This window comes from Empidonax traillii, unplaced genomic scaffold, assembly GCF_003031625.1.
Source record: "Empidonax traillii isolate 1590-97213 ecotype Southwest subspecies unplaced genomic scaffold, ASM303162v1 scaffold474:size1423191, whole genome shotgun sequence".
Lineage (NCBI taxonomy): Eukaryota > Metazoa > Chordata > Aves > Passeriformes > Tyrannidae > Empidonax > Empidonax traillii.
The window spans coordinates 1189677-1213455 of NW_020955667.1; the positions used below are offsets into that span (position 1 = coordinate 1189677).

General features: G+C 55.0%; 1 protein-coding gene across 1 annotated transcript; it reads left to right on the plus strand.

Moving 5' to 3' along the window:
* The first annotated feature begins 781 nt into the window (after positions 1–781).
* Positions 782–22377, plus strand: UCK2 (uridine-cytidine kinase 2). Its single transcript, XM_027895921.1, has 7 exons — positions 782–1045; positions 11185–11344; positions 12354–12450; positions 13319–13461; positions 17692–17789; positions 19706–19754; positions 20271–22377. Exons 1-7 carry the CDS (start codon positions 791–793, stop codon positions 20408–20410), a joined length of 942 nt encoding a protein of 313 aa, XP_027751722.1. The 5' UTR covers positions 782–790; the 3' UTR covers positions 20411–22377.
* The last annotated feature ends 1402 nt before the right edge of the window (positions 22378–23779 follow it).

The window sequence follows — 23779 nt, forward strand, 5'->3', positions numbered from 1 at the left end:
TTTGGGAAACACCGCTAAGATCCAGTCCAACCATTTACCGAGCCCTACTGTGCTTGCCACTTAATACTGTCCCCAAGTGACATATCTGCACAGTTCTTGAATGCATCCAGGGATGGTGATTCCACGATTTCCCTGGGCAGTCTGTTCCAATGCCTGCCACACTTCGGGTGAAGAAATTTTTCCAAATCTCTGATTTGAAACCCCCCTGGAATAATCGGAGGCTATTTCCTCTTGTCCTATCACTTGTTACCTGGGGGAAAAGGCCAACCCTTACCTGGCCACAATCTCCTTTCAAGGAGTTGCAGAGAGTGATAAGGTCGCTCTGAGCCTCCTTTTCTCCAGGCTGATCCCCCCAAACCGCTCATTAGACTTGTGCTCCAGACCCTTCCCCGGCTCCGCTCCCCTTCTTTCGACTCGTTCCAGCACCTCAATGTCTTTCTTGTCGTGAGGGGCCACAAAACTGACCCCAGGATTCGAGGTGCCTCAGCAGTGCCCGGAACAGGGGGACGATCAGTGCCTTGCTCCCGCTGGCCGCACCATTGCTGACACCGGGATGCCCTTGTCCTTTTCGGCCGGCGTGGGGGACACACAATGGAGGTTCGTGGGGGACACACAGTGGGGGTTCCCAGCGCTCGCTGGGATGATGTCGAGCGGTCAGACAGGCAGAAGGAGCCCGTGGGGGGACCGAGCGGGGCCCGGTCGCACCGCCTTTGTCCGCGGGCGGGGAGGGCGCGGCGCGGTGCGGGCCCGTGCGGTCGCAGTGCCGCCCGCCGGCGGGCTGGGCCCGAGCATGTGCAGCTGCGGCAGGCACCTGGCAGGGAGCCGCAGCGCCGGGGATGTGAACCAGGCGGGGAGGAAGGCCCTTGACTCATCAGATAAATCCAGCCCCGCACGGCGAGCGAAGGCGGAGGAGGTGCGGCGGCGCGGCTGTGAGCAGGGGAGGAGGATGGCGGGGGACAGCGAGCAGCGGCTGGAGGAGCAGGGGCAACCCAGCGGCGGCGAGCCCTTCCTTATCGGGGTCAGCGGCGGCACGGCCAGCGGCAAGGTGCGGGGGCTCGGCGGGGCAGCCCCTGGGGGGCCGGGGGAGCCCCGCGGTGCTGTGCGGTGCTGTGCGGTGCAGCCCCCCCCCGCGCCGGGCGCGGCGGCCACATGGCAGCGCGGCGGGTCCGAGCGGCCGCCCCGCCACGTGCGCTCGCCACGGTCCCGCCGCGCCGGCCGGGGATGCGGCGCTGGGGATGGGCATGCGGGTGTGGATGGAGCCGCTTGGGCTCGCTGGCTGCCCAGGGAAGGGCGAGCCTGCGGAGGGAGTGCGGCCGCCGAGGCCTCTCTGCCCGGGCGGCGGCCGGAGCCCCGCGGACACGTGGATGGAGGGTACGGGGTGGATACGGGATTTACCCCTTCTTCCCGGCCAGGATCTTGCGCCCTTCCGCCTCACCGGGGAAGGAGGGGGGGGTCTAGGCGGGGAGGGGGCCGGGGACCGTGCGGGGCGAGGGTGGCCCCGGCTCAGCGTGGGGGGAAGGTGGCATCCCCCTGCAGAATCCTCCCGTCTGCGCCTGTAGTCGGCGTTTGCCCCCTTCCTCTTCACCTGCACCATCCCCGGGGGCTGCCCGCCCCACGGGGAAGAGGCACTTCTTAATTTTTTTTTTTTTTTTTTTTTTTTTTCCGCAACGGTGTCGGTCGTGCCGTGGGGGTGCCCTTCTCTGCCCAACTTTGGGGGGTAGCAGGAGCGGGGATTCTGCAGCAAATGCTGACTCACAGCGGCAGAACGACCTCCTGGCTGCTGTGCCGGGAGGGGCTGGCCTTTGGCAGCGGCAGGTGGGAGCCGAGCGGGGCGAGGGCTGCGGGGCCGGGGCAGCCGCCCCGCCGGGGCAATGCGGGTCTTCCCAGGAGGCTGCTACGCCCGAACTGCAGCGCGGGGCAGCCTTATGGCCCTTTAGCATTTTTATTTGAGTTATTTCACACCGTGGGGTTTATTTTATTCGTTTAACCTGAGCTAGGTCGCTTTCTCTCCTAATATGAAAAGAAAATTACTTTTTTTTTTTTCCTTATTTAAGAGCAGTAAAACCAGCTCCACAGATCATCAGCCTTTCTATGCAGGGCAGCACGTTCCACCTGCGTTTTTAAGAGGCATTTTGGAGAGCATGAATAGATTTGGAAGTAGCTATACCTTTGAAATATTTCTTGCTAAGGAAACTGAATGTGGGCCGGCATGGGAGGAGGATGAGCCTTACATCTCTGCTTTGTTTCGTGTTTAGAGGTGGGGACCCCTTTTTTCCTCTTGAGGGATGGCATAATCCAACTGCTGTATTTCAGCCCAGTGTTTTAAGCATGTGCCTCTGAGTACCCTATTGATTCTTGGACTGCTGTTGCTGCTGCAAGGGGGAAAAATCCAGCTGTAACAGGGGAGGGATGGTGAGAGAGAATGCAATCTTCTCCAGTGGGAACCGAAGCTGGATTGTTCCTGCAGCACAGCTCCTGGTGACTCAAACACGCTGGGTTTGTCTGTTCTCTGATGCGTGGGTCTGCCTCCCTGTAGTTGTCCCAATAACATCGTGTCTGGCACTGCTGAACTGTTATGTCTCTGAACACGGTGTCTCAGGCCCACAAGGTAAAAGCAGTGATTACAGTACAGTACGCTACAGTGGCTCTCAATTTCAAAGGGAAAGTGCTTAATAGCAGCAGGCTACCTTAGTAAAAAATAATAGGGAAATGGCTCTTCCTAGCAAGGGAGATGTTACTAACTGGCTTTTCCTGTCTCTCAGCTTTGATCCCCCCCACCCCATCCCCAGTGATCGCTCACTGCTAAAAACCTTTGTGCGGTACTGCCCGTTGAAGGGCACCCAGCAGATCATTACCAAGTTGATGGGGAAGGACTGGAAGAAATATCCTGGTGGAAAAAAGAAAAACCTTGCACGTGGAGAAGCAACAGGAGAAAAAGGACCTGGGGCTTGTGCCTGCAGGCCCTCAAATTCATGTGTGATGCAGATGCAAGGCAGGGCTGCAGAGGGGGGCTGTCCCCCACCTGCCTGGTGACAGTGTCCTGTGCTGGGTGATGCCAGGTGCCGTAGCACACTCTGGGAGAGCGCTGGTGGGCCTGATGTGCTTAGCTAAGGGCTTGCCTGTAGTTAAAATCCAGCCTAGGGTCTACTGTGCCGGTGTGCTGGCTCTAGGTGAAAACAAAGTGCTAGAGGGAAGGTGAAGCAGGCACCTTTCCCACTGGGAAAGTGACAAATCCATCCGACTCGCCTTGACACCAATTGGGGGTTGTTGTCACAACACACCCCTTTGGCAGCACACCAGCCCAACGATAACGCAGGGAATTTGCCTTCCCAGGGCTTCCCACTGCTGCTTTTGAGTCTGAGATGGGGGGGAAAATAAAAGGCTCCACAGTTCCCCCTGCCCCTTTCAATGCACCAGCATGGTCAGGCTCTGGAAAGAAGAGATCCTGTTTGTAGCTTGCCACAACTTGTGTCCCGTGGTGCCCTGGGGAAGCTGGTGTTGGAAGCAGCCAGCCTTCCCAGAGAGTTGGGGGGTGTTTGGCTGGTATTTCTTAAAGGCAAATCTGTGAGAACTTAAGCTCGAGGGCTGAGTGCTGTTTCCCTAGTGAGCAAAAGAGGCTTGAGCAAGTTTGACCACTCAAATAGGATAGGTGGAACCCTGAGTGCTCCCCTGGCTTTTGGCTCTGAAAAGAAATCTGGACTGTGTTGGGAGCAAAACTAGGGAGCCACAGAGCACCCTGGACAGGCTGGGATGCTGCAGCTTCTGTGAGGGCACTGCCAGCTGCGTGGTGGCTGTTTCGAGTCAGCTCAGCTGGGACAGGCTCTTCACAAAAGCTTGCTCAGAGGCAGCATTTTTTCCACTGTCTCCCAAAATCTAAGCACTGTGCAGCCTGGGCAGAGCTTGCTGCAGTTTCCTGGGGTGAAGGAGATGACATGGCATTAAGACCCTCCCCTCCTGTGTCAAAGTTGGAGATGGCTGCAACCACCTCATTTTCTCAGAGGGATTCCTAAGGCTGTTTGTAGCATTTTCTTTAATCCTATGCATTTTCAAGTGCCCTGCTAAAGTTCTAGTTTCCCTCTTATACCCATGGTCTTTGTGCTAACAGCTTCGTCCCTCCTTCCTGCAAAAGATTTCCTGACTACCAAGGACTGCAGCATGCAAGGCAGGCAGCCAGGCTGCGGGCTGGAGGAAAGTTCCGTGAACTGACTACTGAGATGCGCTGGGAAGTGTTGGGATACCCCCTAAAGCCCTTCCCGTGTCCTCACTTCAGTTTAGCTGCTGGGACCTTCCAGCTCTGCCGGTCGTGCTGGAGCAGCTCGCTCCCAGCAGCAGTGGGAGCATCTGGTACTGGGGTGGCTGCAAGGGTGGGAAGAGCTCTTTCAGCTCATGCTGAAGCATTAATTGTTGTCCCCACGTGAAGCGAGGTGCTGATTGCTGCCTTCCAACAGGAGCTTGTAAAAAAAAAAAGACAGATTTGGAGAGGGCTGAATGCTTTTGATGGCTGTTCATCACTCTAGTTCATCAACTAGTGAGGGCTGAATATGGGTGCCACTGCAGCCCTGTGGTTGCATCATTTGGGTCTTGAGTTAGTACATGAAGTTACCAATGTCTGTTTGAACATGCTGCCTCAGAGTTTCCAGACTGCAGAGCACCAAGATTGCAGCCTGTGTTCAGCCAGATGTGTTCTTCACTATTACTCCACCAGGCTCTTTGCTTTAAACACCAAAAAGGCTGGCTGAGTCTGAGCTGCCTGCCTAGAAGCGTGAGCAAGCTGAAGGAGGCTGGCATTGCCCAGCCAGGGTGGGACAGCCAGCGTGTTGTTCCCCAGGGAAGCAGTGGTCTGAGTTGCATGAGGCAGTTCCATCTCTGCATGGGGCCTCTTTGGTGACAGAGCTCAGTCCCCTTCCCCAGCAAGAGCTGAAGTCCCCCACAGCAGCCCAGGGGTCACTGCCACCATGTCACCACCTGGGTGTGGCTGACAGAGGAGCCTGGGGGAGATCTGGGGAGTGACCTGGGGGGACTAGCAGGAATTTCAGCAGCCCTGTGCCAGTTCAGCACCATTTCCTGGTGACGTTTGTTCCGTGGCTGGCAGGAGCCCTGTATCACAAGGTCTGACTTGTTAAACACTGGTGTCAACGTGTGCTAGAGACTCGTCAAACTTTCTAGTAGAACGTTGTTCTGTGCCAGCCCCGATCAGACTGATACACAGGACGTTTTGATGGGTCAGCCCTTTCCTGTTACTGATGGAATATGTGTGGGTTCGTTATGGAGCCTGGTTACCATAGTCCCGTGGGCTTAGCCAGCTCCGGGCTATGGAGTTTGCAGCAGGGGCTTGGGAAAAATATCCTGTGCCTAAAACCGGAGGATTGGGAGGGATTGTGTCAGAGGGCTTGTTTTCCTCCCTGTGCATAATCTGTGTTTAGAGCCTCTGTGTTTGTGCCTGTTTATGCTCCAGCCTGGGATTGCTGGTCACATGCACAGTGTCCCAGGGTGAGTGAACAGAGACCTGGCTATCCCACTCCTGGACTAGTTGGCCTGTGGCTTACGAAGGGAAAGGCAGGAATGGTGAACCTGCCTGGGAAAGCTCTGGGTGGAGGCCCAGGCTTTTGGTACGAGAATAGCAAGTTTCCAGTCCCAGTGTTGCTGTACGGATGTGCTCCTTTAGGACTGGAAAGGATTGCGTGGGTCGTGAACTAGGGCAGACATTTGATAGATGCTCTGGGACCCTTCCCAATTTGGTATCTGTTCTGTGTGTCACCCCAGTCCACTGAGCACTTCCTAGTACTCTATAATTACCATAACCTTCAAGAAGAGACCAAAATCTGTAACTCATGTGCTGCTGGAGGGAAGGGAAGCACTGCCACAGCTCCTGATTTCAGGGACGTGACTGAGTAATAGCCCCGTGTGATGCCTGGAAAGAGAACCATGCTACAGGGGACACTGGAGAAATGAAACAAGTAATTACAGTGGTCCCTGATGTTTGATCTTAGGGAAAATCCTGTAAGATCCCAAAACTAGCCGTTGTTTTATCCACAGGCATGTGATGAGGGCACCCCGAGCAGGCTGCTGCGGATGCAGAGCCATCAATAGCCCCTGCGAATCCTGCTTGCATCCTGATCCTGCAGGAAGGGCGTTATTGCAGTGGTGTCCCTGGAGATAACCTCTGGGCTCCTCTCCCTGGTGGGATGTGACTGCTGCAGTCTGTCCTTGCTCCTGGCTGTAACGTTTGTCGTGGGCCAAGGGCATTGCTCCGCTGAGGAGGACTGTCCTCATGAGCAGCAGCTTGGCTCAGGGCAAGCAGCCTGCGGTGGTGGCAGGAGGCTGTGCCTCTCCTTGCACACTGGAGCCCAGCACACACCTCTTCTGGTAGGTCTTGCTTCTTGCACAGGCCTTCTTCACGTGCTCCTGAGAGGTCTGGCAGCTTCAGTATTTCTTTAGGGCTGGAATGACTTGATCTGGGTAAGGCACTTGTGCTGGGTATCTCATCTAGAGTCCCTGGGAGGATGGGAGGTCCTTCCTGCAGCTGTAGTGGGAGCTTGGACACCTCTCTGCAGTGCCAGGCTCCCTGGGGATGGACAGTCTGCTCTCAGTGAGTAGGTTTTATCATATCCACCTACACAAAGGTTAGGAGTTCCTGCTAGCCCTGACCTATATTCCCCTGGCTGCTGCAGCAAACCTGGAGCAGAAGGCATCAGCTGTGTCCTGACTGGCACCTTCACACAGTGGTTCATGGTGGCTGACTGTGGCAGTACCCATCTGAAGTCATAATTCACTCCCTGATCAGAGCTACCCAAGAGGGATTGTGGGATAATCTGCATAATAATGTTGGGGAATTAGTCAACTCCTGAAGAATATCTGAGCAGCTGGCTGTAGGCCATGAATTAAATAGGTGATTAATATATTCCACATAAATGTCAGGGATAGGCCTCTGAACACCCGTCTGAGTTTCTTCCCCTGTGCACCACCTCTCTCCTTCTGGGAAAATATGCTGGATTTCTCCCCCAGGTGCGCTCTGCATCTTCCCTCCCAGCAGAATAAAGCTATGCTTCTTCTTTGAACACTGGCTATTTGTGTGCTTGGTTCAGAGGAGGAGTCCTGCAAGGGGAGCTGCAGCTGCTTCTGTTCAGGAATAACCTCTCCGAGCTTGCCGCTTGTGCTGTGCGGATACCTCCCTCCCCACCGTCTGTGTGTGGTGTGGGCTGGTTGGCACAGCTTTCCCAGGGAGCAGCTTGAGCACAAAGCCTGGGGGAGTGCAGCTCTGGGGGTTGCAGCCAGTTTGCTCAAAGCAGGAGCTGAGTTCCCCTCGGTGCAGCGTGTGGGAAGTCGTGACCGATGGCAGGGGCTGGGGCTCGCTCCCTGCCTGCGTGCTTGGAAAGTCCTGCGTTGGTTTCGTGTGGCTAACACGGGAAAGGTCTGCTTGGCAACCATGGAGGCTGCTGGGTCCTGGCTATATTTAGTTTTTAACCAGGTTCTGGAGGAGGGGAAGGCTTTTGCTTGAGAAAGCATCCTGTTGCCAGGAGTGCACTGTGGCTGAATCATTGTCAGTGTTCGTCTTGGGTCGTGGCGAGGTGTGCATGGATTATGTGGATATGGAGAAGGGGCTGAGTGGAAGGAAGGAGCCTTGGCATGGCTCTTCTCTTCTGCAGATGAGATGTGTCATGTAGGGCAGAGGTAGGGATGGGGCTCAAATCCTAGAGTTTTTCTTTGCTGGGATTCATCTGTAGCATTATGTCATCTTCCTCAAGTCATCTCCTGCAGTCCTGGGCTTCTCAGAGAAGAAATAATAGTTGTCTTCTTTCCTGGGAGAAGGCACAAAGAATCTGTAAAGGAAGGAATCTGAGCCCAGGTTGTCCCTTCAAGTGCGTGCTGAGTGCACATGCCAGCATCACATGTCCCCTGGGTTACCCTGCATCCTGGCTGTTTGCATCCTGGCATGGTATTTTGGAGTCACGCTCCAGTCTTGGTCTTTCTGGGCACCTGCCAGCCTCCCCAGCGCCTGGCTGTGGCCATTTCTAATTATTAGTGAATATTTCACAGTTGTGTATGTATGCTGTGCTGGTGTGGGAGAAGAGGGTTTAAGCAGGGGACATGCCAGTCATTTGGGGGGACACTTCCCGAGGCCAGGAGTTTCTGTTCCCATCGTGTCGGGGAATTTCCAAGCTCTGTGTTTCTGGTTTTTCTTCCTCCTTCACAGAGGGTGTTTATCAGCCAAGGGGAAAAAAGTGCCTGTCCAGCTGTAGGAGGTATTCAGCTGGCATCAGGGAATGCCCCTTGTGAACCATTGCTTCCATCACAAATGATAGTGAGGAAAGGAAAAAGCTTCACTTGGACCTTGATGAGGTTTGCTGCCCCACTAAGGCAAGCTGAATGCAGCCCTGGGGTTGGAGGAACATTCACTGTCCCCCAATGTCCCTCTGTCCTGCTGCACTTAATGCAGGTTTAGTGTGTGAGCAGTGCCGTGGCCCGCACCTGCAGGACCAAGGTAATATGTGTGCCTCTTCCCAGAGCCCACAGGTGACATCCTTGCTCACCCAGGCAGTGTGGTGTGCTGAACCTGAGCTTGGTCCTGAGAGCAGGGTATCCTCATGGTCATCTTTCTCCATCACTCCTGCCAGCTCTCCAGAGCCCACCGTGGAAGAGGGAGGAGTCTCTAGCATCTGCCTAGATGCTTTCTGCAAGAGCCAATGTCCACCCCAGAGCCCTGATGACAAATGCAGCTGGGATATGCTCTGATGCTCATCCTAGAAGCCCAAGGAAATATGTGTTCCAGTCTCCAGCTGCCGGGGGATGTTTTCTCCTTGGGTTTTTCTTGCCATTGTGTGTCTTGAGTTGCAGGGCATGGAACAGAAGGGCGATTTTCAGAGCTGGTGGAGACTCTTCTCCACCTTCCAGGATCAGCAGTCCAGAGATTTTAGCGTGCATAAGGCAAAAAAAAAGACTGGCAGGAACTCTCTGGTGCTCTCAAATGATTTTATTGCCCATCCATGTGTCGAGGTCCAAGGGGAGAGAGTGAGCGCAGTTGGCGTGTTACTTTCACTGATCCAAAGTAAAGAAGCCCTGGGCTGGGGAAAGCGGTTCCTGGTGCAGATCCATGTGGAGCAGACTGGGAATCTGTGTGGCTGTGCTGAAAGGTGGTTCACTCCTAATGGCAAAGGGCCTGGGAAGTTTGGTTGTCCTCAGCAGCTGTGGCCACGGCTGAACCCTGCCGTGCTACGTCTCTTCGCCGCATGGGAAGGCAGCGGTGTCAGAGAGAGAGAGAGCAGGCAGGAAAAGCGGAGGAGAGGCACTGTGCACGCCCTGGTTTTGCGAAACCTACGGGATACAGCTGGATAAGCACTGGGGCTGACACAGGCTGCAGAAGGATGTGGGGAGCGAGCAAATAGAGGAAACAAGAGAGCAGGCTCCGGCTTTGTGCTTGCGCGTGCCAAAGGGCAGGTGACTGGCACTGACTAGCAGGGCTTTTTTCTGGGCGGTAGCAGCTTGCTGCAGGGCAGGGCTGCCAGCGTGGCTTGGGAAGCACAGCTAGCCAGCTATGAGAAGCAGGAGGAGAAGGTGGGATGCTCACAGGGAGACCACATCCCTGACCTGAAATGCAGAGTTGTGCCCCAGACTGCCCGGGCTGCTGTAGGGCAGCCTGAGCCAGTTCACTCCGCAGCAGAGCTGTGTGGAGGCTCCCCAGCTGGGCTGGGGCTGACTCACAGCCCAGCGGTCACAGCCAAGTCAGGTCAGCCTGGCCTGGAGGGGAAGAGACAGTCTCTGGAGATGGGAATGCCGTCAAATCTTCCAGCTTCTCAGGCAAACAGCCTTGCCCTCTGCCTGCTGGGGTGACCTCCTTTGCCAGGCATACATTCCCCTCCCTGTTCCTTCTCACCAGCACTGTCTTCAGCTCTGCAGCTGGAGGTTTCCAGCCAGGTACGGAGCAGATGGTTGAACCAGCCAGGAGGTGGGAGCGTGGAAAAAGCCACTGGCAGGCCAGGGTAGGCAGGTTGGGGCAAGCAAACCGCTCTTTGTAAGGCAGAGGGCTCAGCAGAGTGTTTGTGGTGACTGGGGCCAGGAGCACTCAGCTGGGCATCTGCAGCCAGCATGATTCCCATGAGGTGAAGGAGCTCAGTTTGGCGCCAGGAGCACCCACTTTGTCCTGAACAATGGATGCCGTGGGGCAGGAGCAGGCGGGACATGCAGGGCTCCTGCAGGCAGCAGAGCATTCCCCAGGCAGCCTGACCTTGGCTCGTGCTGGCCGGGGCAGTGCTGGCTGCCAGGTGGTGATGCAGTTAACATCACTGCCTTACACAGCGGCCAAGGACTCCTGTGACTAAGGAGAAGGGACTGAAGCAGGCTTTGAGATTTGTCCCCCAAGCTCTGAGTCGTGTTGCAATGGCAGGGTCCAACGTGACCCTGCCTCCTGCAGTGCCAGCAGTCCATGCTGGCCACCCGCGCCCAGCCTGCTCCGTGTGGTGTGAGAGGTGCCAGTCCCTGTTCCAGCAGCACTTTGGGGATCTTGTACCGGCAGCCAGAGCCACGTGGCTCTCCAGCCGCTGACTCTGCAGTGCCTTTAGGCTTGCTGTGCCAGGAGGCACCAGGATATGCTCGTGGCTGCTCCTCCCAGCCCTGGCAGCAGGCATCCCTGATAAAGTCCCAGGGCTCTCTTCCTGGTGTCTTTTCATCCCGGGTTTTGTTGGCTCTCCCTCTGAGGACACCGTGCTGTGGTGGGATTTTTGGGCTGGATCAGGGCTGGAGGAGCCAAGGCACTGGACTCCTCCCAGGGAGGAGGCTCAGCCCTGGTGCCCCACAGCTCTGCTCCCTGGGGAGCTGCCTGGCAGGCTGGAGCAGATGGGTCCCCTGGGCACGTGGCTGAACCCATTCAGGAGCCAACTGTTTTCCTGCTGCCGCCTTGTACCCAGAACAGGAACTGTGGGCAGGCCATAGGGGCGGAGGAGAAGGAGGCAGGCAGCAAGCTTGGTGTTGCTGTCACACTAAAAGGCGCCACAGCGATGCTTCTGGAGCACTTTTCCCTCAGTAGCTTTGGTCTGTGCCTTCAAAGGCTATGCTGACCACAAACTCTCAGCTGGAGGTCCAGCAAGCAGTGCTCCATGCACCCAGGAGGGAATGTTACCTAGACGTTAGCCCTGTGCCGCTTAGATACCACTTGCCATTGACTTGCTTCCTTTGCCGTTCCTTTCCCAGTCTTCAGTATGCTCCAAAATCGTCCAGCTGCTGGGCCAGAACGAGGTGGACTACCGCCAGAAGCAGGTGGTGATTGTGAGCCAGGACAGCTTCTACCGGGTTCTCACCTCGGAGCAGAAATCCAAAGCACTCAAAGGCCAGTTCAATTTTGACCACCCAGGTGAATGGAAAACAGTGCTGGGGCTCTGCCACATGGTGTGGGGCAAGGGCTGGAGTGGGACCCCCCAGTTCTACCAGCAAAGAGCCTGCATGGACACTGGGGCTCTGTCTCTGCATGGGGCAGGACTGGGTGGCTAGTTGGCCACCTCTGTCCCCTGCAGTACAGCCTACGTGTCTTGAGAAAGAAACTGCCTCGGGGATGGAGTGTCTGGGATGAGAAAGAGCAGGTTGTGAACCTGCAAACGCTTCTTTAGATGCTCCTCTTCCTGCAAAAATGTCCCCCAGTTTGAACACCTTTGTCGTAGAATCATCAAATAGTTTGTGTTGAGACATTAAACCTCATTAGACATCTGCCATGGGCAGGGACACCCTTCACTAGACCAGGTTGCAAAGGAACAAATTGGTTTTTGGTGCAGCTGGATCGGACACAGGAGGATCTGGCCTGGCACAGACCCCTGGAGCCAGCAGCTCCATGTCCCTCCTTCAAGGAGGGAACCGTCTGTGCAGCTGCTCTGCAAACCCCTCCACCGAGGGGGTTGTGCCCTGTCACTACAACAGGGGCTCTTTGAACCATCTCTGGGCCTGGTGGGGAAATTCCAGAACCGCTGTCCCTTCGTCCCCATGAGCACAATGGCCAGAGGCAGTGAGCACTGAGCAAACAGAGCCCTGTCTGTCCAGGGGCTCCAGGCTGGAACACTGCTCCAGTCTCTCCAAGGGCTGGAGCCCTGGAGGAGGTGCCTTCCCGCACCCAGGCTGTCAGTGCTGCTGTACAAGGGCGGTATTGATCCCTGTGGGCCACATCCCAGGCTGCTGCAGAGCCATGAAGCCCCATGGCTCTGGGAGAGCTGGGCTTTGCTACGCCCATGGGGAGGTGCAGGGCTTTCCTCCCAAATCTGTACATCTGTCTGTCCCAGTGCAGGGTTCCAATGGCTCTGGCTGGGCTAAGCTCAGCATCTGGTGGGTGGGAGAGGTTGCAAAGCTGCCTCGGGTAACCTTTCCTCTCTCCTCAGATGCTTTTGACAACGAGCTGATCGTGAAAACACTCAAAGAGATCACAGAAGGGAAGACGGTCCAGATTCCTGTCTATGACTTTGTCTCCCACTCCAGGTCTAACAGCTGCTCCTGCCTTGCCTCGCTGTGCCTCCGCTAACGCCCTGTGGTGCAGCACCCAGCCCAAACTGCCCGCCCCTCTCACGCCTGCTCTTAGGCACCTAACCTGCCAGCCAAAAGTTTCTGTCCTAACTACTCCAGCCCCTTGGTTAGAGGATCCAGGGCAGATACAGGAACAGTCTGAGGGTCTAGAAGGCTGCATAGCCAATGCAGTGACATCCAGCAACATGAAGGCATCAGTGGAAGGGGATTAAGACTCCCCTCTTTTTTTCCCCCCTTCTACACTTCCTCTCCCCATAGACTGTTTGCAGCTTTAGCAAGTATTCCAGTCTCAAACAGCTCAGCAGTGCCAGGAAAGGAGGAAGATGGCAGTTCTTGCTCCTGTAACACTTCCCTTGCATGTGTTCTTCAGCTTGTTTCTGCATGCCTGTGCTGGTCATGGATGGTGTGACCCTGCTCTGTTTCCCACAAAAGTGCTGTGCTGTCAGGGGAGCGCTGCCTGGTTCCCAAGGGAAGCAGAGCTGGCCGTGCAGGTTCCTGTGGGTCAAGCCCCATGCATAGGCTTTCCTGGGCTTTATGGCTTGGCACATAACACTTGGAAGCAGCAGCTGGCCGAGGTGGGGGGAGAAGGGCTAGTGTGCTTCCTGCTCTGCCCTTTATCCTTCCAGGAAGCGTACGTATGCCTTGGATTCCCTTCACGACGGTGGGGTAGGTCTGCCCTCTCCTTGGTCGACTCCCTGGTGCAGCAGTGATGTCCCAGGGTTGGAGCAGTGCCTAGGAGCACCGCTGTTCCCCCCCCCCCTCCCTCCTCCTCTCTTTGGTTTCCCTCCCCACCAGCATATTTTGACTCTCTTCCCCCTGCTAGGAAAGAGGAGACGGTGACCGTGTACCCTGCCGACGTGGTGCTCTTCGAAGGCATCCTGGCCTTCTACAGCCAGGAGGTGCGGGACCTCTTCCGCATGAAGCTCTTCGTGGACACGGATGCGGACACCCGGCTGTCCCGCAGAGGTGAGGCCCTGACCTGCCTTGTGCACCAGGGACAGAAATACCCCTTAACTGATCTGGGCAGCTGGTCGTGGAGGCGGGTGACAGTGACCAAGAGCAGAACTGGAGCTGGCACAAAAGCTGTGCTGCAGAGCGTCGCGGAGGGCAGCTTGTGGCAGTGGAGAGCACCTTGCTCCATGTCTCTTGGGATTTTTGCTGCCTTGCCTGGGATTCCTGCTCTGATGCGTGCAGCACTGTGACTGCTGAGCATGCCGTGTCCTCACGTGGCCCCGTGGCACCAGCTCCGTGCCAGCAGCTGTGTGGCAGCTGCTGCCAGTCGTGCAGTTATCAGCATGGAAGGGTGCAGTGGGCAAGGCAAAGCATCTGAACAGTTCAGTCAGACGGCAGTGCCTGATAGATCCCCCTCAGGGCCTGGCGTACGGGTCTCCTGGGGGAAGAGAATTGGAAGGGTAAAAGTGAGAAAACTTGTGGGTTGAGATAAAGACAGGTTTACAGGTAAAGTGCTCCGAGGATGGTTTTTGGGCGTGAGGATGTCCGTTGTGGATGCTGCAGATGGAGTGTCTGGTTGTACATCTTGGTCTGTGCAATGCAGCGTGGAGCCCCTTTGGGGTTCTTGGCACTGGGGTTATGATTTGGGGGCAAAGAGCCCTAGAAACTGGAATATCCCTCTCTACGACTCCCCTCGTCCGGCTGGCTGGCTTGGCTGTGGGTTGCCAGCTGACATGGGAGGGACTCCAGCTCTGCAGGGTCTGCATGACTTGCGATGCTGTTCATTTCCAAACAGCCTTTAGGAGTGGGTCACGGGTATAGCACCTCCTGGCTGACTGAAAAAGCATTTGAGGACTCCTGGGGCAGAACTCACTTCTGTCTGAACTGTCCCTACCCCTGCCTGGCTCCAAGAGGCTCCACAGGGTGTCTGGGGATGCAGAAGAAGAGTGGTTCCTTCCAGAGCTCCGTGCTGTGACGAGAGGAGCGTCTCAGTGCGTCAGTCTGGGAGTGTTGTGTGTGCATGGGACTGTTCCACTCGGCAGTGGAGCTGGTCTTGCCTGCCCTCCTGCTGTCAGACAGATACACAGCCTCCTCAGCTACTGGGATGTCATCAGCACTGATTAAAATCTCCTTTATATGCATCCCTCTTGACCCTGCCCACTGTTCCTGCATGACTCATCCAGGGAGGTGACAGCACAGTCAGTGCAGGGAGATGTACTAGCAGGTCACAGATACGCACTTGCAAGGTCCCAAAATGTGAGCCTTAATCCCTTTAAACAGACTGTTGTGCAGAAGCCTGGATCCACACCCAGCCACAGGGCAGCACGTTGTCGTGGTGTAACCCCAGCCAGCAGCTCAGCCCCACGCAGCTGCTCACCCAACCTCCCCCGGTGGGATGAGGAAGAGAATCAGAAGGGCAAAAGTGAGAAAACTTGTGGGTTGACATGAAGACAGTTCAGGAGGTAAAGCAAAAGCCACAAGCAAAGCAAGATGGGGAATTTATCACCACTTCCCGTGGGCAGGCAGGTGTTCAGCCATCCCAGGGAAAGCAGGGCTCCATCATGTCTAACGGTTATGTGGGAAGACAAACGCCATCACTTTGAATGTCTCCCCTCCCTCCTCCTTCCTTCAGCTTTATGTCATCCTATATACAGTATGGAACATCCCTTGGGTCAGTTGTGGTCAGCTGTCCCAGCTGTGTCCCCTCCCCTTGCTGCTGGGGTGGGGTGAGGAGCAGAAAAGGCATTGGATCTGTGTAAGCACTGCTCAGCAACAACAAAAACATCTCTGTGTTACTAACACTGTTTTTAGCACAAATATGAAACACAGCCCCCTACCAGCCAATGTGAAGAGAATTAACTCTATCCCAGCCAAAACCAGCACATTCTTCACCTCTTATTCCAAACCACTTCCTTCACGCTCAGGTCCCACACTCTTCCAATACATTCTCTTTACCCACCACCCTTCTTTCCATCCTTTGATATAACACACAGATATCATTCCCCACGTTATGGACCATCCCTGTAAATGTGCCTCAAGTGTCCACTGAGTTAATTTAGTCTGTGACTTTGGTCTCCATCTGTTCTGGTGGTCACTCAGGACAGGAGAGGTGTGTTGTGTGGAGTTAGTGGGCACTAAAGCCAGCTCAGGTCGGGTCACTGCTGATCTCACACTGCTTCTTGTAAGGCTTGAACTTCTTCCACTCACCATGAATTGCTTGCAGAGGAGCAGCTTTGCTGACTGAGGTGCTGGTGTCTCCTAGTTAGGGCAACTTCACGTTCTCCTGGTAGGAATCTGGCTATTTGTCTGCTGTCAGCAGGTGGTAGGACCACTGCAGCATTAAATCTGTTTACTGTATGTCTCCCTGGCATTTCTGGGAAAGGATAGCCTGTGTGTGAGGTGCCAAAGGTATAATCATGCCCCTGGAACGTAGCTGGAGGGAGCTCGTAGCAAAAGTTGGGATCCTGCACTGTGATGTGGCCCTGAGTCATCTTTCTGTCCCAGAAGTCCAAAAGGGTTGCATCAATGGGCTTTTCAGCTGGGCAGCAGCAGGAAGTGAGGTTCCTGGAAACCCTGCTGACAGCTCAGTTGATCGATAGTGCTGGGGTTCAGTATGTGCAACTCGCACTGTCCCCATCCCGGCCCCTCTCCCAAGAATAATGCTGCTAGCAGAGTGCAAGGGGCAAGGTCTGTGAGGTACCTCAAACAGCCTGACCTATGGGGATCAGGGACCTGACTCTGGCTGAGATCCCTCGCTGCCCTGTCCTTGGCCAGTTTCTGTAAAACAAAGGTCTGGTGTCACATGCGTGTTTTGGGCCTGATTTGAGTGATGCCTGCTGGCTTCAAATGGGTGCCGATCTGTCCTTGGAATATTTGCCTGCCGTGTGAGTGACCCCTCCAGATTGGGTGCATGGTCTTAGCCTGGGTTGTTGGGACCTGTTGCTTGGGGGCCAGGTACCTGCCCTGGGATCAGGAAGGAGAGCTTTGCCTTGTTAGGACCAGCCCCTGCACCTTGGGGCAGCTCTTGGGCTTCCTGCACATGCTGTAAGGACACCCTTCCCTGCCCTGGCACAGACAACAAATAGGGTGTGGGAGCTGTAACACAGAAGCCTGTGTTTATTTTCCCTGCCTCTTCTTCTGTATTGTTTGAGCTGGGGCTTGCTCCTGCTCTCGGGAGCAGGCAGGGAGCTGGCACACATCCTTTTTCCCCCCCATCACTTCCCCTGTGCAGGGCTGTGAAAGGGCACGCTGTGAAGCTGCTGGCCAAGGGCAAAGAGACGTGGGGATGGTGCCAGACCAGCACTGTCCTGGCCCTGCGAGCACACGGGCAGCGGCTGCCCAGCAGGTCACACAGGCTGGCAGCGCTGTGCTTTGGCTCTGCTTGGGACATGAGGGAAGGTTTTCTCCCAGCCCAGTGCCAGGCACTAGCATGCTGGGGGAAAGCCAGATAGCCCCCTGGGGAGAGCCAAGAGCCTTCTGCTCGGCCACAGGGCTGTTTTGGCTCCTCCCCACGGATTGAATTCCTGCTGAACTGGGGCACTTGTCCACACTGAAGTGGCTTCAGAGCAGAGATGGCAGTGGCCTGAATAAAGAGCTCATGTGAACAGGGTGTAAGGCCCAAGTGGCAGAACAAGCAGGAGGCCAGCTTGCTCCCCTGCCTTGAAGCTTCCTCCTGAGCTCGCCTCCTCCAAGCACACCTTCAGACTCCTTTGCCTTCCTGACCCACTTGGCGGAGGATAGCACTAGGAGCCTGGCCGAGCTGGGCAGGGAGTTAAGTTTCACTGTCCTTGCCTCTGTAGACCTGAGTTAAACTGGGCCTTAGTGTGTCTGTGGGTCAATCTCACTGCTTTTCTGTTCTTTGGACATGTCTGCACTGGGATGATTGAGAGAATGTCCAGTCCAGCAAGGCAGAGCCACAGGAGGGAGGCAAGGGCTGAGGCTGGGAATAGTCAGGACTGGGGTGACAGTGGTTACGACTGGAATGTGCCTGTGGAGCTGAGAAGGGTGGGAGGCCAAGGAAAGCCCTTGGTCAGGTCAGCCAGCCCTTGGCTCCCAGGAAGGCTTGGAAGTGGGTTAAAACAGTGTAGCTGGGCTGGGATATGCTCAGACACGTGGGCAACAGCTTCCAGGAACAGAGACCTCGGGCAAAAGAGCTGAGTGGCTGGCTGAAGGCTGTACTGAAGGGAAGGAAGGTGCAGAGATTTGTGTCTCAGCTCCTGACTGTGCCTTATATCTTCCCCACAGTGCTACGAGACATCAGCGAGCGAGGCAGGGACCTCGAGCAGATCTTATCTCAGTACATCACCTTCGTCAAGCCTGCCTTCGAGGAGTTCTGTTTGCCGGTAAGTCAGGGGAGTGACACCCACAGGAGTCTGCCACAAACACCTCATACCCTGCCTAGCTCCTCAGACAGGAGCATTTTGTGCCCAGAGCTCCAATCAGCCTTCTGTGCCTTGCTCCTTCCCTGCAAGTTCTGGCCAAAATGGGGCTGCCAGCACTGGCCAGGGCAGGGCAAGATGGGGACTATTTACACAGCCACTGCCTTCCTGGTGAGATCACCATTCCCCTAGGGGAAGGCGACATGACAAGAGAAACCCCTCCCTGCACAGGGCCTGACAAACCACTGGGCAGCTCAGCAGATGCCAGCCTGGGAGGGAAGATTCTTGGCTGCATTTAGCCAGGGAAGGGGAGATCACTGCCCCCAGGCAGTGTCTGCTGTGGCTGCCTCCTCTTTTGGACTGTCCTGCCTGCCCTTTCCACCCTCCAGTGCTGCTGGCTTCATGCTTGGGAGAGCAGGGAAGCTGCTGCTTCTCTCCCTGCCATGGGAGGTGGCCTTGCAGGTTGCATTTCCTGACTGGTGAGTGGCCAGGGTGGGCCAGGGTTGCAATGTCTGCCTGGAGAAAGGAAGCTGTTTTCGGAGCTGTTACTGGAGGCAAGACTCCTTAGCAGACAGGGACTGTGCATGTGGGAGACCAGTCCTGCAGAACTTGCAGGGGAAATAAGCAGGTTTGCAGGATTAGCCATTGTACACCTTTCCTGGCTCTCATGGAAAGGACCCTGTGCCTTTGTTCTCAAGGCTCTTCAGGCAGATGTTGTATGAGGAAGTTACGTGAGGAATTTTTTTCTTAGTCTGAAGGAATTGAGTCAGTAGAGTCCCGCAAACTGGGAACTGCTGGCCAGCTCCAGAGGCAGGAATTAAACCTGTGCCTCCAGCCTCGGGAGCACCTCTGTGCCAGCCTGGCCAGCTCTGCCCTTTCCCATAAGAGAGGCTGATTCTTTCTGTGCTACAAGATCTTTTCCTGGCTCATGTGCAGCTCCCTTTTCTCAGTTGTGGCTCTGGGAACCAAATCCAGTGTCATTCCAGAAAGGCTTTTTCCAAAAAGGCAGGTCCAGCTTGCAAGGCTCCTCTCCTTGCAATCCCCAGCAAGGTAAAGCAGCAGATGCTGCTTCATCAGTGTCTTCTGATGAGGAGTCTGTAGGAGGATGAAACGTGAAACAGGGAGGGCAGAAAACTGCTTTGTCCCTACCCACAGCTTTGCAGTGGTCTGCTCCCACTGCCGTCCTGGTGCTCAGCTGCAGAGCAATTGCATGCAGATATCGAGCAGACTCAGCACCCACTGTTGCTGTTATTTGACTCCTAAACCAGCTCTGGGCCAAGTAGTCCAGCGCTGAAACGGTCCAACATATCCTGGTGACTTTTGATATGTCTGGAAGCACTTGGAGGTGTCAGGTGATACCCATCACCCAGCTGGCTTGGCGGAGCTTGGCTGTCAGCTCTAAAACTGACACAAATGGGAGAGCAAACTGAGACTGGCACCTGCAGGTGAAACTAGGTCAGAACTGGTGTCCTGAATCACACTTTTCTTTGCAAGTGAGGTGGTAGGGAATTCTCCCCCCTTTCCAAGCAGATCATGTGGCTGTGCTCAGACAAGTCCGGATGGATTCAGTGGGAAGGATGTTCCCAAAAGCATCAGATGCTGGAGTCTTGTGATCATGAGGCTTCTTAATTCCAGGTTTTGTTAGAGTGCCTCTTACTGGCGTCTGTATGAGCTCATGAAAATGGAGTCAGGGCACAAAGCATGACCCTCAAAACACAGAGCAGAATAAAAAAGAGAGCATCCAAAATGTATTATCAGCAATCAGTGGGTTTGGGTTTGGCCAGGGGAGGGCAAGGACCTGTCCCAGGAAGCAGGGACGATGCCCCAGCCTGGTGTCTCTCCAGTTTCCCTGTAACGCAGTGCTCTCTCTCTCCTCCCAGACCAAGAAGTATGCTGACGTGATCATTCCCAGAGGAGCAGATAACGAAGGTAAGTGGACCCAGACCCCAGGCAGGTGGCTTTGAGCTGTTGCTCTTGTAGTGGAATTACGTGGGAGGTAGCAGGACCTGCCATGGAGGTGACCCAGGCCGCTGTAGCCCGAGAGAGTGCTGTTACCACACTGTGCTGAGATGAACCTGTTCCCTTTGCTCCTGCCTGGAGCATTGGCGACTGGGAGTTTGTGTTTCTCTGATCAAGTCTAAGAGCCCATCTATATGCAGTGCTTCCAAGCAAACTCCTGTTTCATCACACATAAAGGGGAATGCACTTTTTCAAGGCCTGACAGCCCCTGGGTCAGCCAGGTCTGGAATCAGCCTGACCATACTGGCTTGAGTGCCAGGCTCAGCTGGGGCAGCGGGATGAAGTCCCAGCGGGGCAGCTCCTCCCCACAAGGTTGGGATGGAAGGGGATCGGGAGCAGGAGAGAAACAGCAGGGGCATCAGGTCTGCCTTGGCTCTGGTTGATTTGCAGCGATCCTAATGCAACCTCTCCCCCTTTTGCTCACAGTGGCCATAAACCTGATAGTGCAGCACATCCAGGACATTCTTAATGGAGGACTCAGCAAACGCCAGAGCAACGGCTACCTGAACGGCTACACTCCTCCGCGCCAGCGGCAGCCCTCAGAGTCCAGCAGCCGGCCTCACTGACGGGCGGAGGTGTGAGGCTGCGGGCCGGGCACCAGGCCCTGCCACTGCCCCTCTGTACATACTGTCCGTTCGATACCCCCTTATCTATTTAAGAAACCAGACGGAGACAAATGCCTTTAATTTTGTATGTTTGAAATGCCAAATGAGAAGCAGCCGGTTTGCTCAGGAGCCCGGACCGCCCACAGCTCCTGGCCTTGCTCAATAACTCCTCCATCACGGAACCGGCTATAAATCTCTATAAATATAGAATTGCTCTATTTTTGTGTAAATGCAGAATAACGTAAAATTACTTGCCGTAAGGTATTTGCCAGGCTCAGTGTTGCTGGGAGGGGCCGGGAAGAGGGTCCTGGGAGATGTTGGTGTGAGGATCTTCACCTCAAAGTCGGTAAGGAAGGAAGAGCATTCAGCAACGGCTTTAGTATCGCAGGTCTCCATCCCAGAGAAGGACTGGGCTGTGGTGGAGGTGGCAGCTTGAGTGTGGCATGAGTGTTACAGCTGGGCCGGGGTTGCCTCCTCCTGCCATTGCTGTTCAGGTCTGAGCAACCTGGTGTTGGCTGGCAGGCGCTGGCCAGTGCCACTGGGAGCTAGGAGAATGATGTGGAAATACCTCTCCCTGACTGTCTCTGCACGTCCAAGTCTCAGTCCCTCAACAGCATCCCATTCTGTTCTGAAACCCCTTCCCACCACAGGTGTGGGGCTGCTGTCACACCCTCCAGCAAGGACCTGGTAGGTGGTGCTGGGAGTGTGGTTATACAGACACGGCATCTTGCATTTTTAGCAGTCTCACTGCCTGGCGTGTGTGGGGCAACATGTGGATACCTTCAGTCCCTCTGGAGTTTGGTGGCTGTGTCTGTGGTGGCACTGCTACTTGAGCCCTGAGCTCAGCCCTGAGCCTGGAGGTTGGCTTGCAGGCCAGAGGTGTGCCTGTCATTCCTCACTTGGAACAGTTCTGCTCTTGTGTGGGGGATTTGGGGTCTGCAACATACAGCTAAGGGGGAACCAGCCTCTTCTAAAAGAAAGGGGCAATAAATTTTAAAAGGCAGCTGAGGGGCTCAGCAGTGTGTGGTGATCCTGGGGCTGCTTGGCATCCCTACGTGCCATCCACAGGCCCCAGCGGGGTAGTGTGAAACTAGGTGCCCAGAAGTCCTCTGCTCCCCTTTTTCAGAGCATGCTGTTGCCTGACCTGTGTCCCTTTCATTGTGTCCTGGCGGACAACACTGTCCCTGCAGTGTGTTGTCACGAGGGCTCCTCAGGCATGCCCTCCCATGCCCAGGGTGAGAATTAGTCTCCCCTAATCTAGTAGTGTTACAACAGCTGTGTCTGGGGGTCCTGGTGGGGTTGTACTGCAGATCTGGGGATTCCTGGGGAGCAAGGTGAGGCAGTTGGGCTGGGGCAGGGGCTTGATGGGAGCCAGTGGAGGGAATGTAGTGGGATAGTAGCCAGGAAAGATGCTTTGCCCCACGCTGCTGAGACTGACTTCCCCTACTGGAAACAAAATTTCGTAGGCATCCATCCCACAAAGCCTGGAGCAGGAATCCTTAGACTTGCTCTCTCTGATGCTTTTCAGTCTTTCCAGAGCATTGGTTTTGCCCTGTATGGTTAAAAGTTTAAGACCTTAGACCATGCTCTGTTGCTCTCCAGCCCGATGTGAGCTGAGACAAGCTTTGGTCTTTGTGCAGAGAACAAGAAAGGAAACACCTCCCCCCAGTGACTGGTGCTGGGGCAAACTGGTTCCCTCTTGGTCTGTGATGGGGGCACATGACAGCCGTTTATCCCCCTCCCTGTCTTCCAGCACTCCCCAGGGCATGTCAGTTTTGCCATAACCAAGGGCTGGCACTGGCTAATTCTACGTATTGCCATAGGTAAGAGGGATCACAGCCCTTCAGAGCTGGTGAGGCTTCTCGGGGCTTAAGCAGCTGAGACAGCCCTCAAGATAAAATAGTGGCCTCCTCTCCCCAGTGAATAAAGACAGAATAAATGGATGCTGGTGTTTACTGTCTCCTGTTCGGTACTGCATGTTGCTGACTGCGGTCCCAGTATGCAAGCAGACTTGGCCAATGTTGTCCTAGTTGTGCAAGTCAAAGCCAAACCTGGAGCAAAGCTGCTGGCACAGACTGCTGCTTTGGTGAAGGAGGAGATGCTGGAGGCAGTGGCTCTGGCTTTTGGCTGGCAAACCATCTCTCAGCAAGTCCTGGTGCACGTGTGCCTGGGGGTGCTTTTCCAGAGGTGGAACCCCTCTGTGCTCTCAGGACAGCAGGGAGGTAGACAAGTTCAGCCCTTCCCAGTAAATATCTTGAAGAGATGTCAGGCAGGGTGGCATTAGGGGTGTCAGGCAAAGGTGAGGCTGCTTTTAGCAAAGGAGTAAATAATTTTGTGGTGAACCACGTGATGTCATCATGGATTCACAAAGGGGAAGTCCTGCCTAAATGATTTGATCTCTCAGAAGAAATGACTGGCTTGGTAGATAAAGGAAGAGCAGAGCATGTTGTCTACCTGACTTGTGCCAGGCTTTTGATATCGTCCCCTGTAATGTCCTCATAGTGAAGCTGTTGATGTATGGGGCTGGATGAGCCCAGAAATAGATGGAAAATGCGCTGAAGGGCTGGTCCCAACAGCGTGGTGTCCAGTGGTGCAGGCAGCGGTCCATAATAGGCCTACCCATTCAACATCTTTACTGAAGATCGGCATGATGGAGAAATGGGTTGACAGAAACTTTTTGATGCTCAACAAAGGGGATTGCAAAGTCCTGCACTTTGGAAAGAACAATCACATGCACCACTATGTGCTGGGGTCACATGGTCTTCAGAGAAGGCTGTGAGGATCGTGCTTAGCCTGCAATGTGCCCTTGCAGGAGAGAGCTAAGGGTATCCCGGGCTTCTTTAGGAGAAGTGTTGCCAGCATGCTGAGGGAGGTGATCCTTCCTCTCTGCTTGGGTGAGGCCACACCTGAGTGCTGTGTCCAGTTCTGGGCTCTTCAGTACAGGAGCTACTGGTGAGAGTCCATCGAAGGGTCAGGAAGGGATGGAACAATCTCTCCTATGAGGAAAGATTAAGAGTTGTGGGATTGTTCAGGCTGGAGGAGGCTGAGGGGAAACATTAATGTATATAAATAGTAGGAGGGAGGGTGAAATGACAGAACCAGTGATAGGACATGGATACAAACTGAAAAGTAAGGTGTTCCCTAAGAATATCAGGAAACACTTAACTGTGAGCATCGGCACAGCTTGTCCAGAGGTGGTGTGTAGTCTCTATTCTTGGAGTTATTAAGAGCCACCTGGAGAAGTTAATGGGTAACTGCTTGAGACATCCCTGCCTGAGCATGGGCTTGGACAAAGAGCTGCCAGGAACCTTCTGACCTCAGCCAGTCTGT

What these genes read in the sequence shown, in the direction of transcription:
- UCK2 (XM_027895921.1), top strand. Translation starts at nt 791, where the DNA reads ATGTGCAGCTGCGGCAGGCACCTGGCAGGGAGCCGCAGCGCCGGGGAT. An exon ending in GCGGCACGGCCAGCGGCAAG is followed by an intron (nt 1,046 to 11,184) that starts GTGCGGGGGCTC and finishes TTCCTTTCCCAG; the next exon opens with TCTTCAGTATGCTCCAAAAT. An exon ending in GTTCAATTTTGACCACCCAG is followed by an intron (nt 11,345 to 12,353) that starts GTGAATGGAAAA and finishes CTCTCTCCTCAG; the next exon opens with ATGCTTTTGACAACGAGCTG.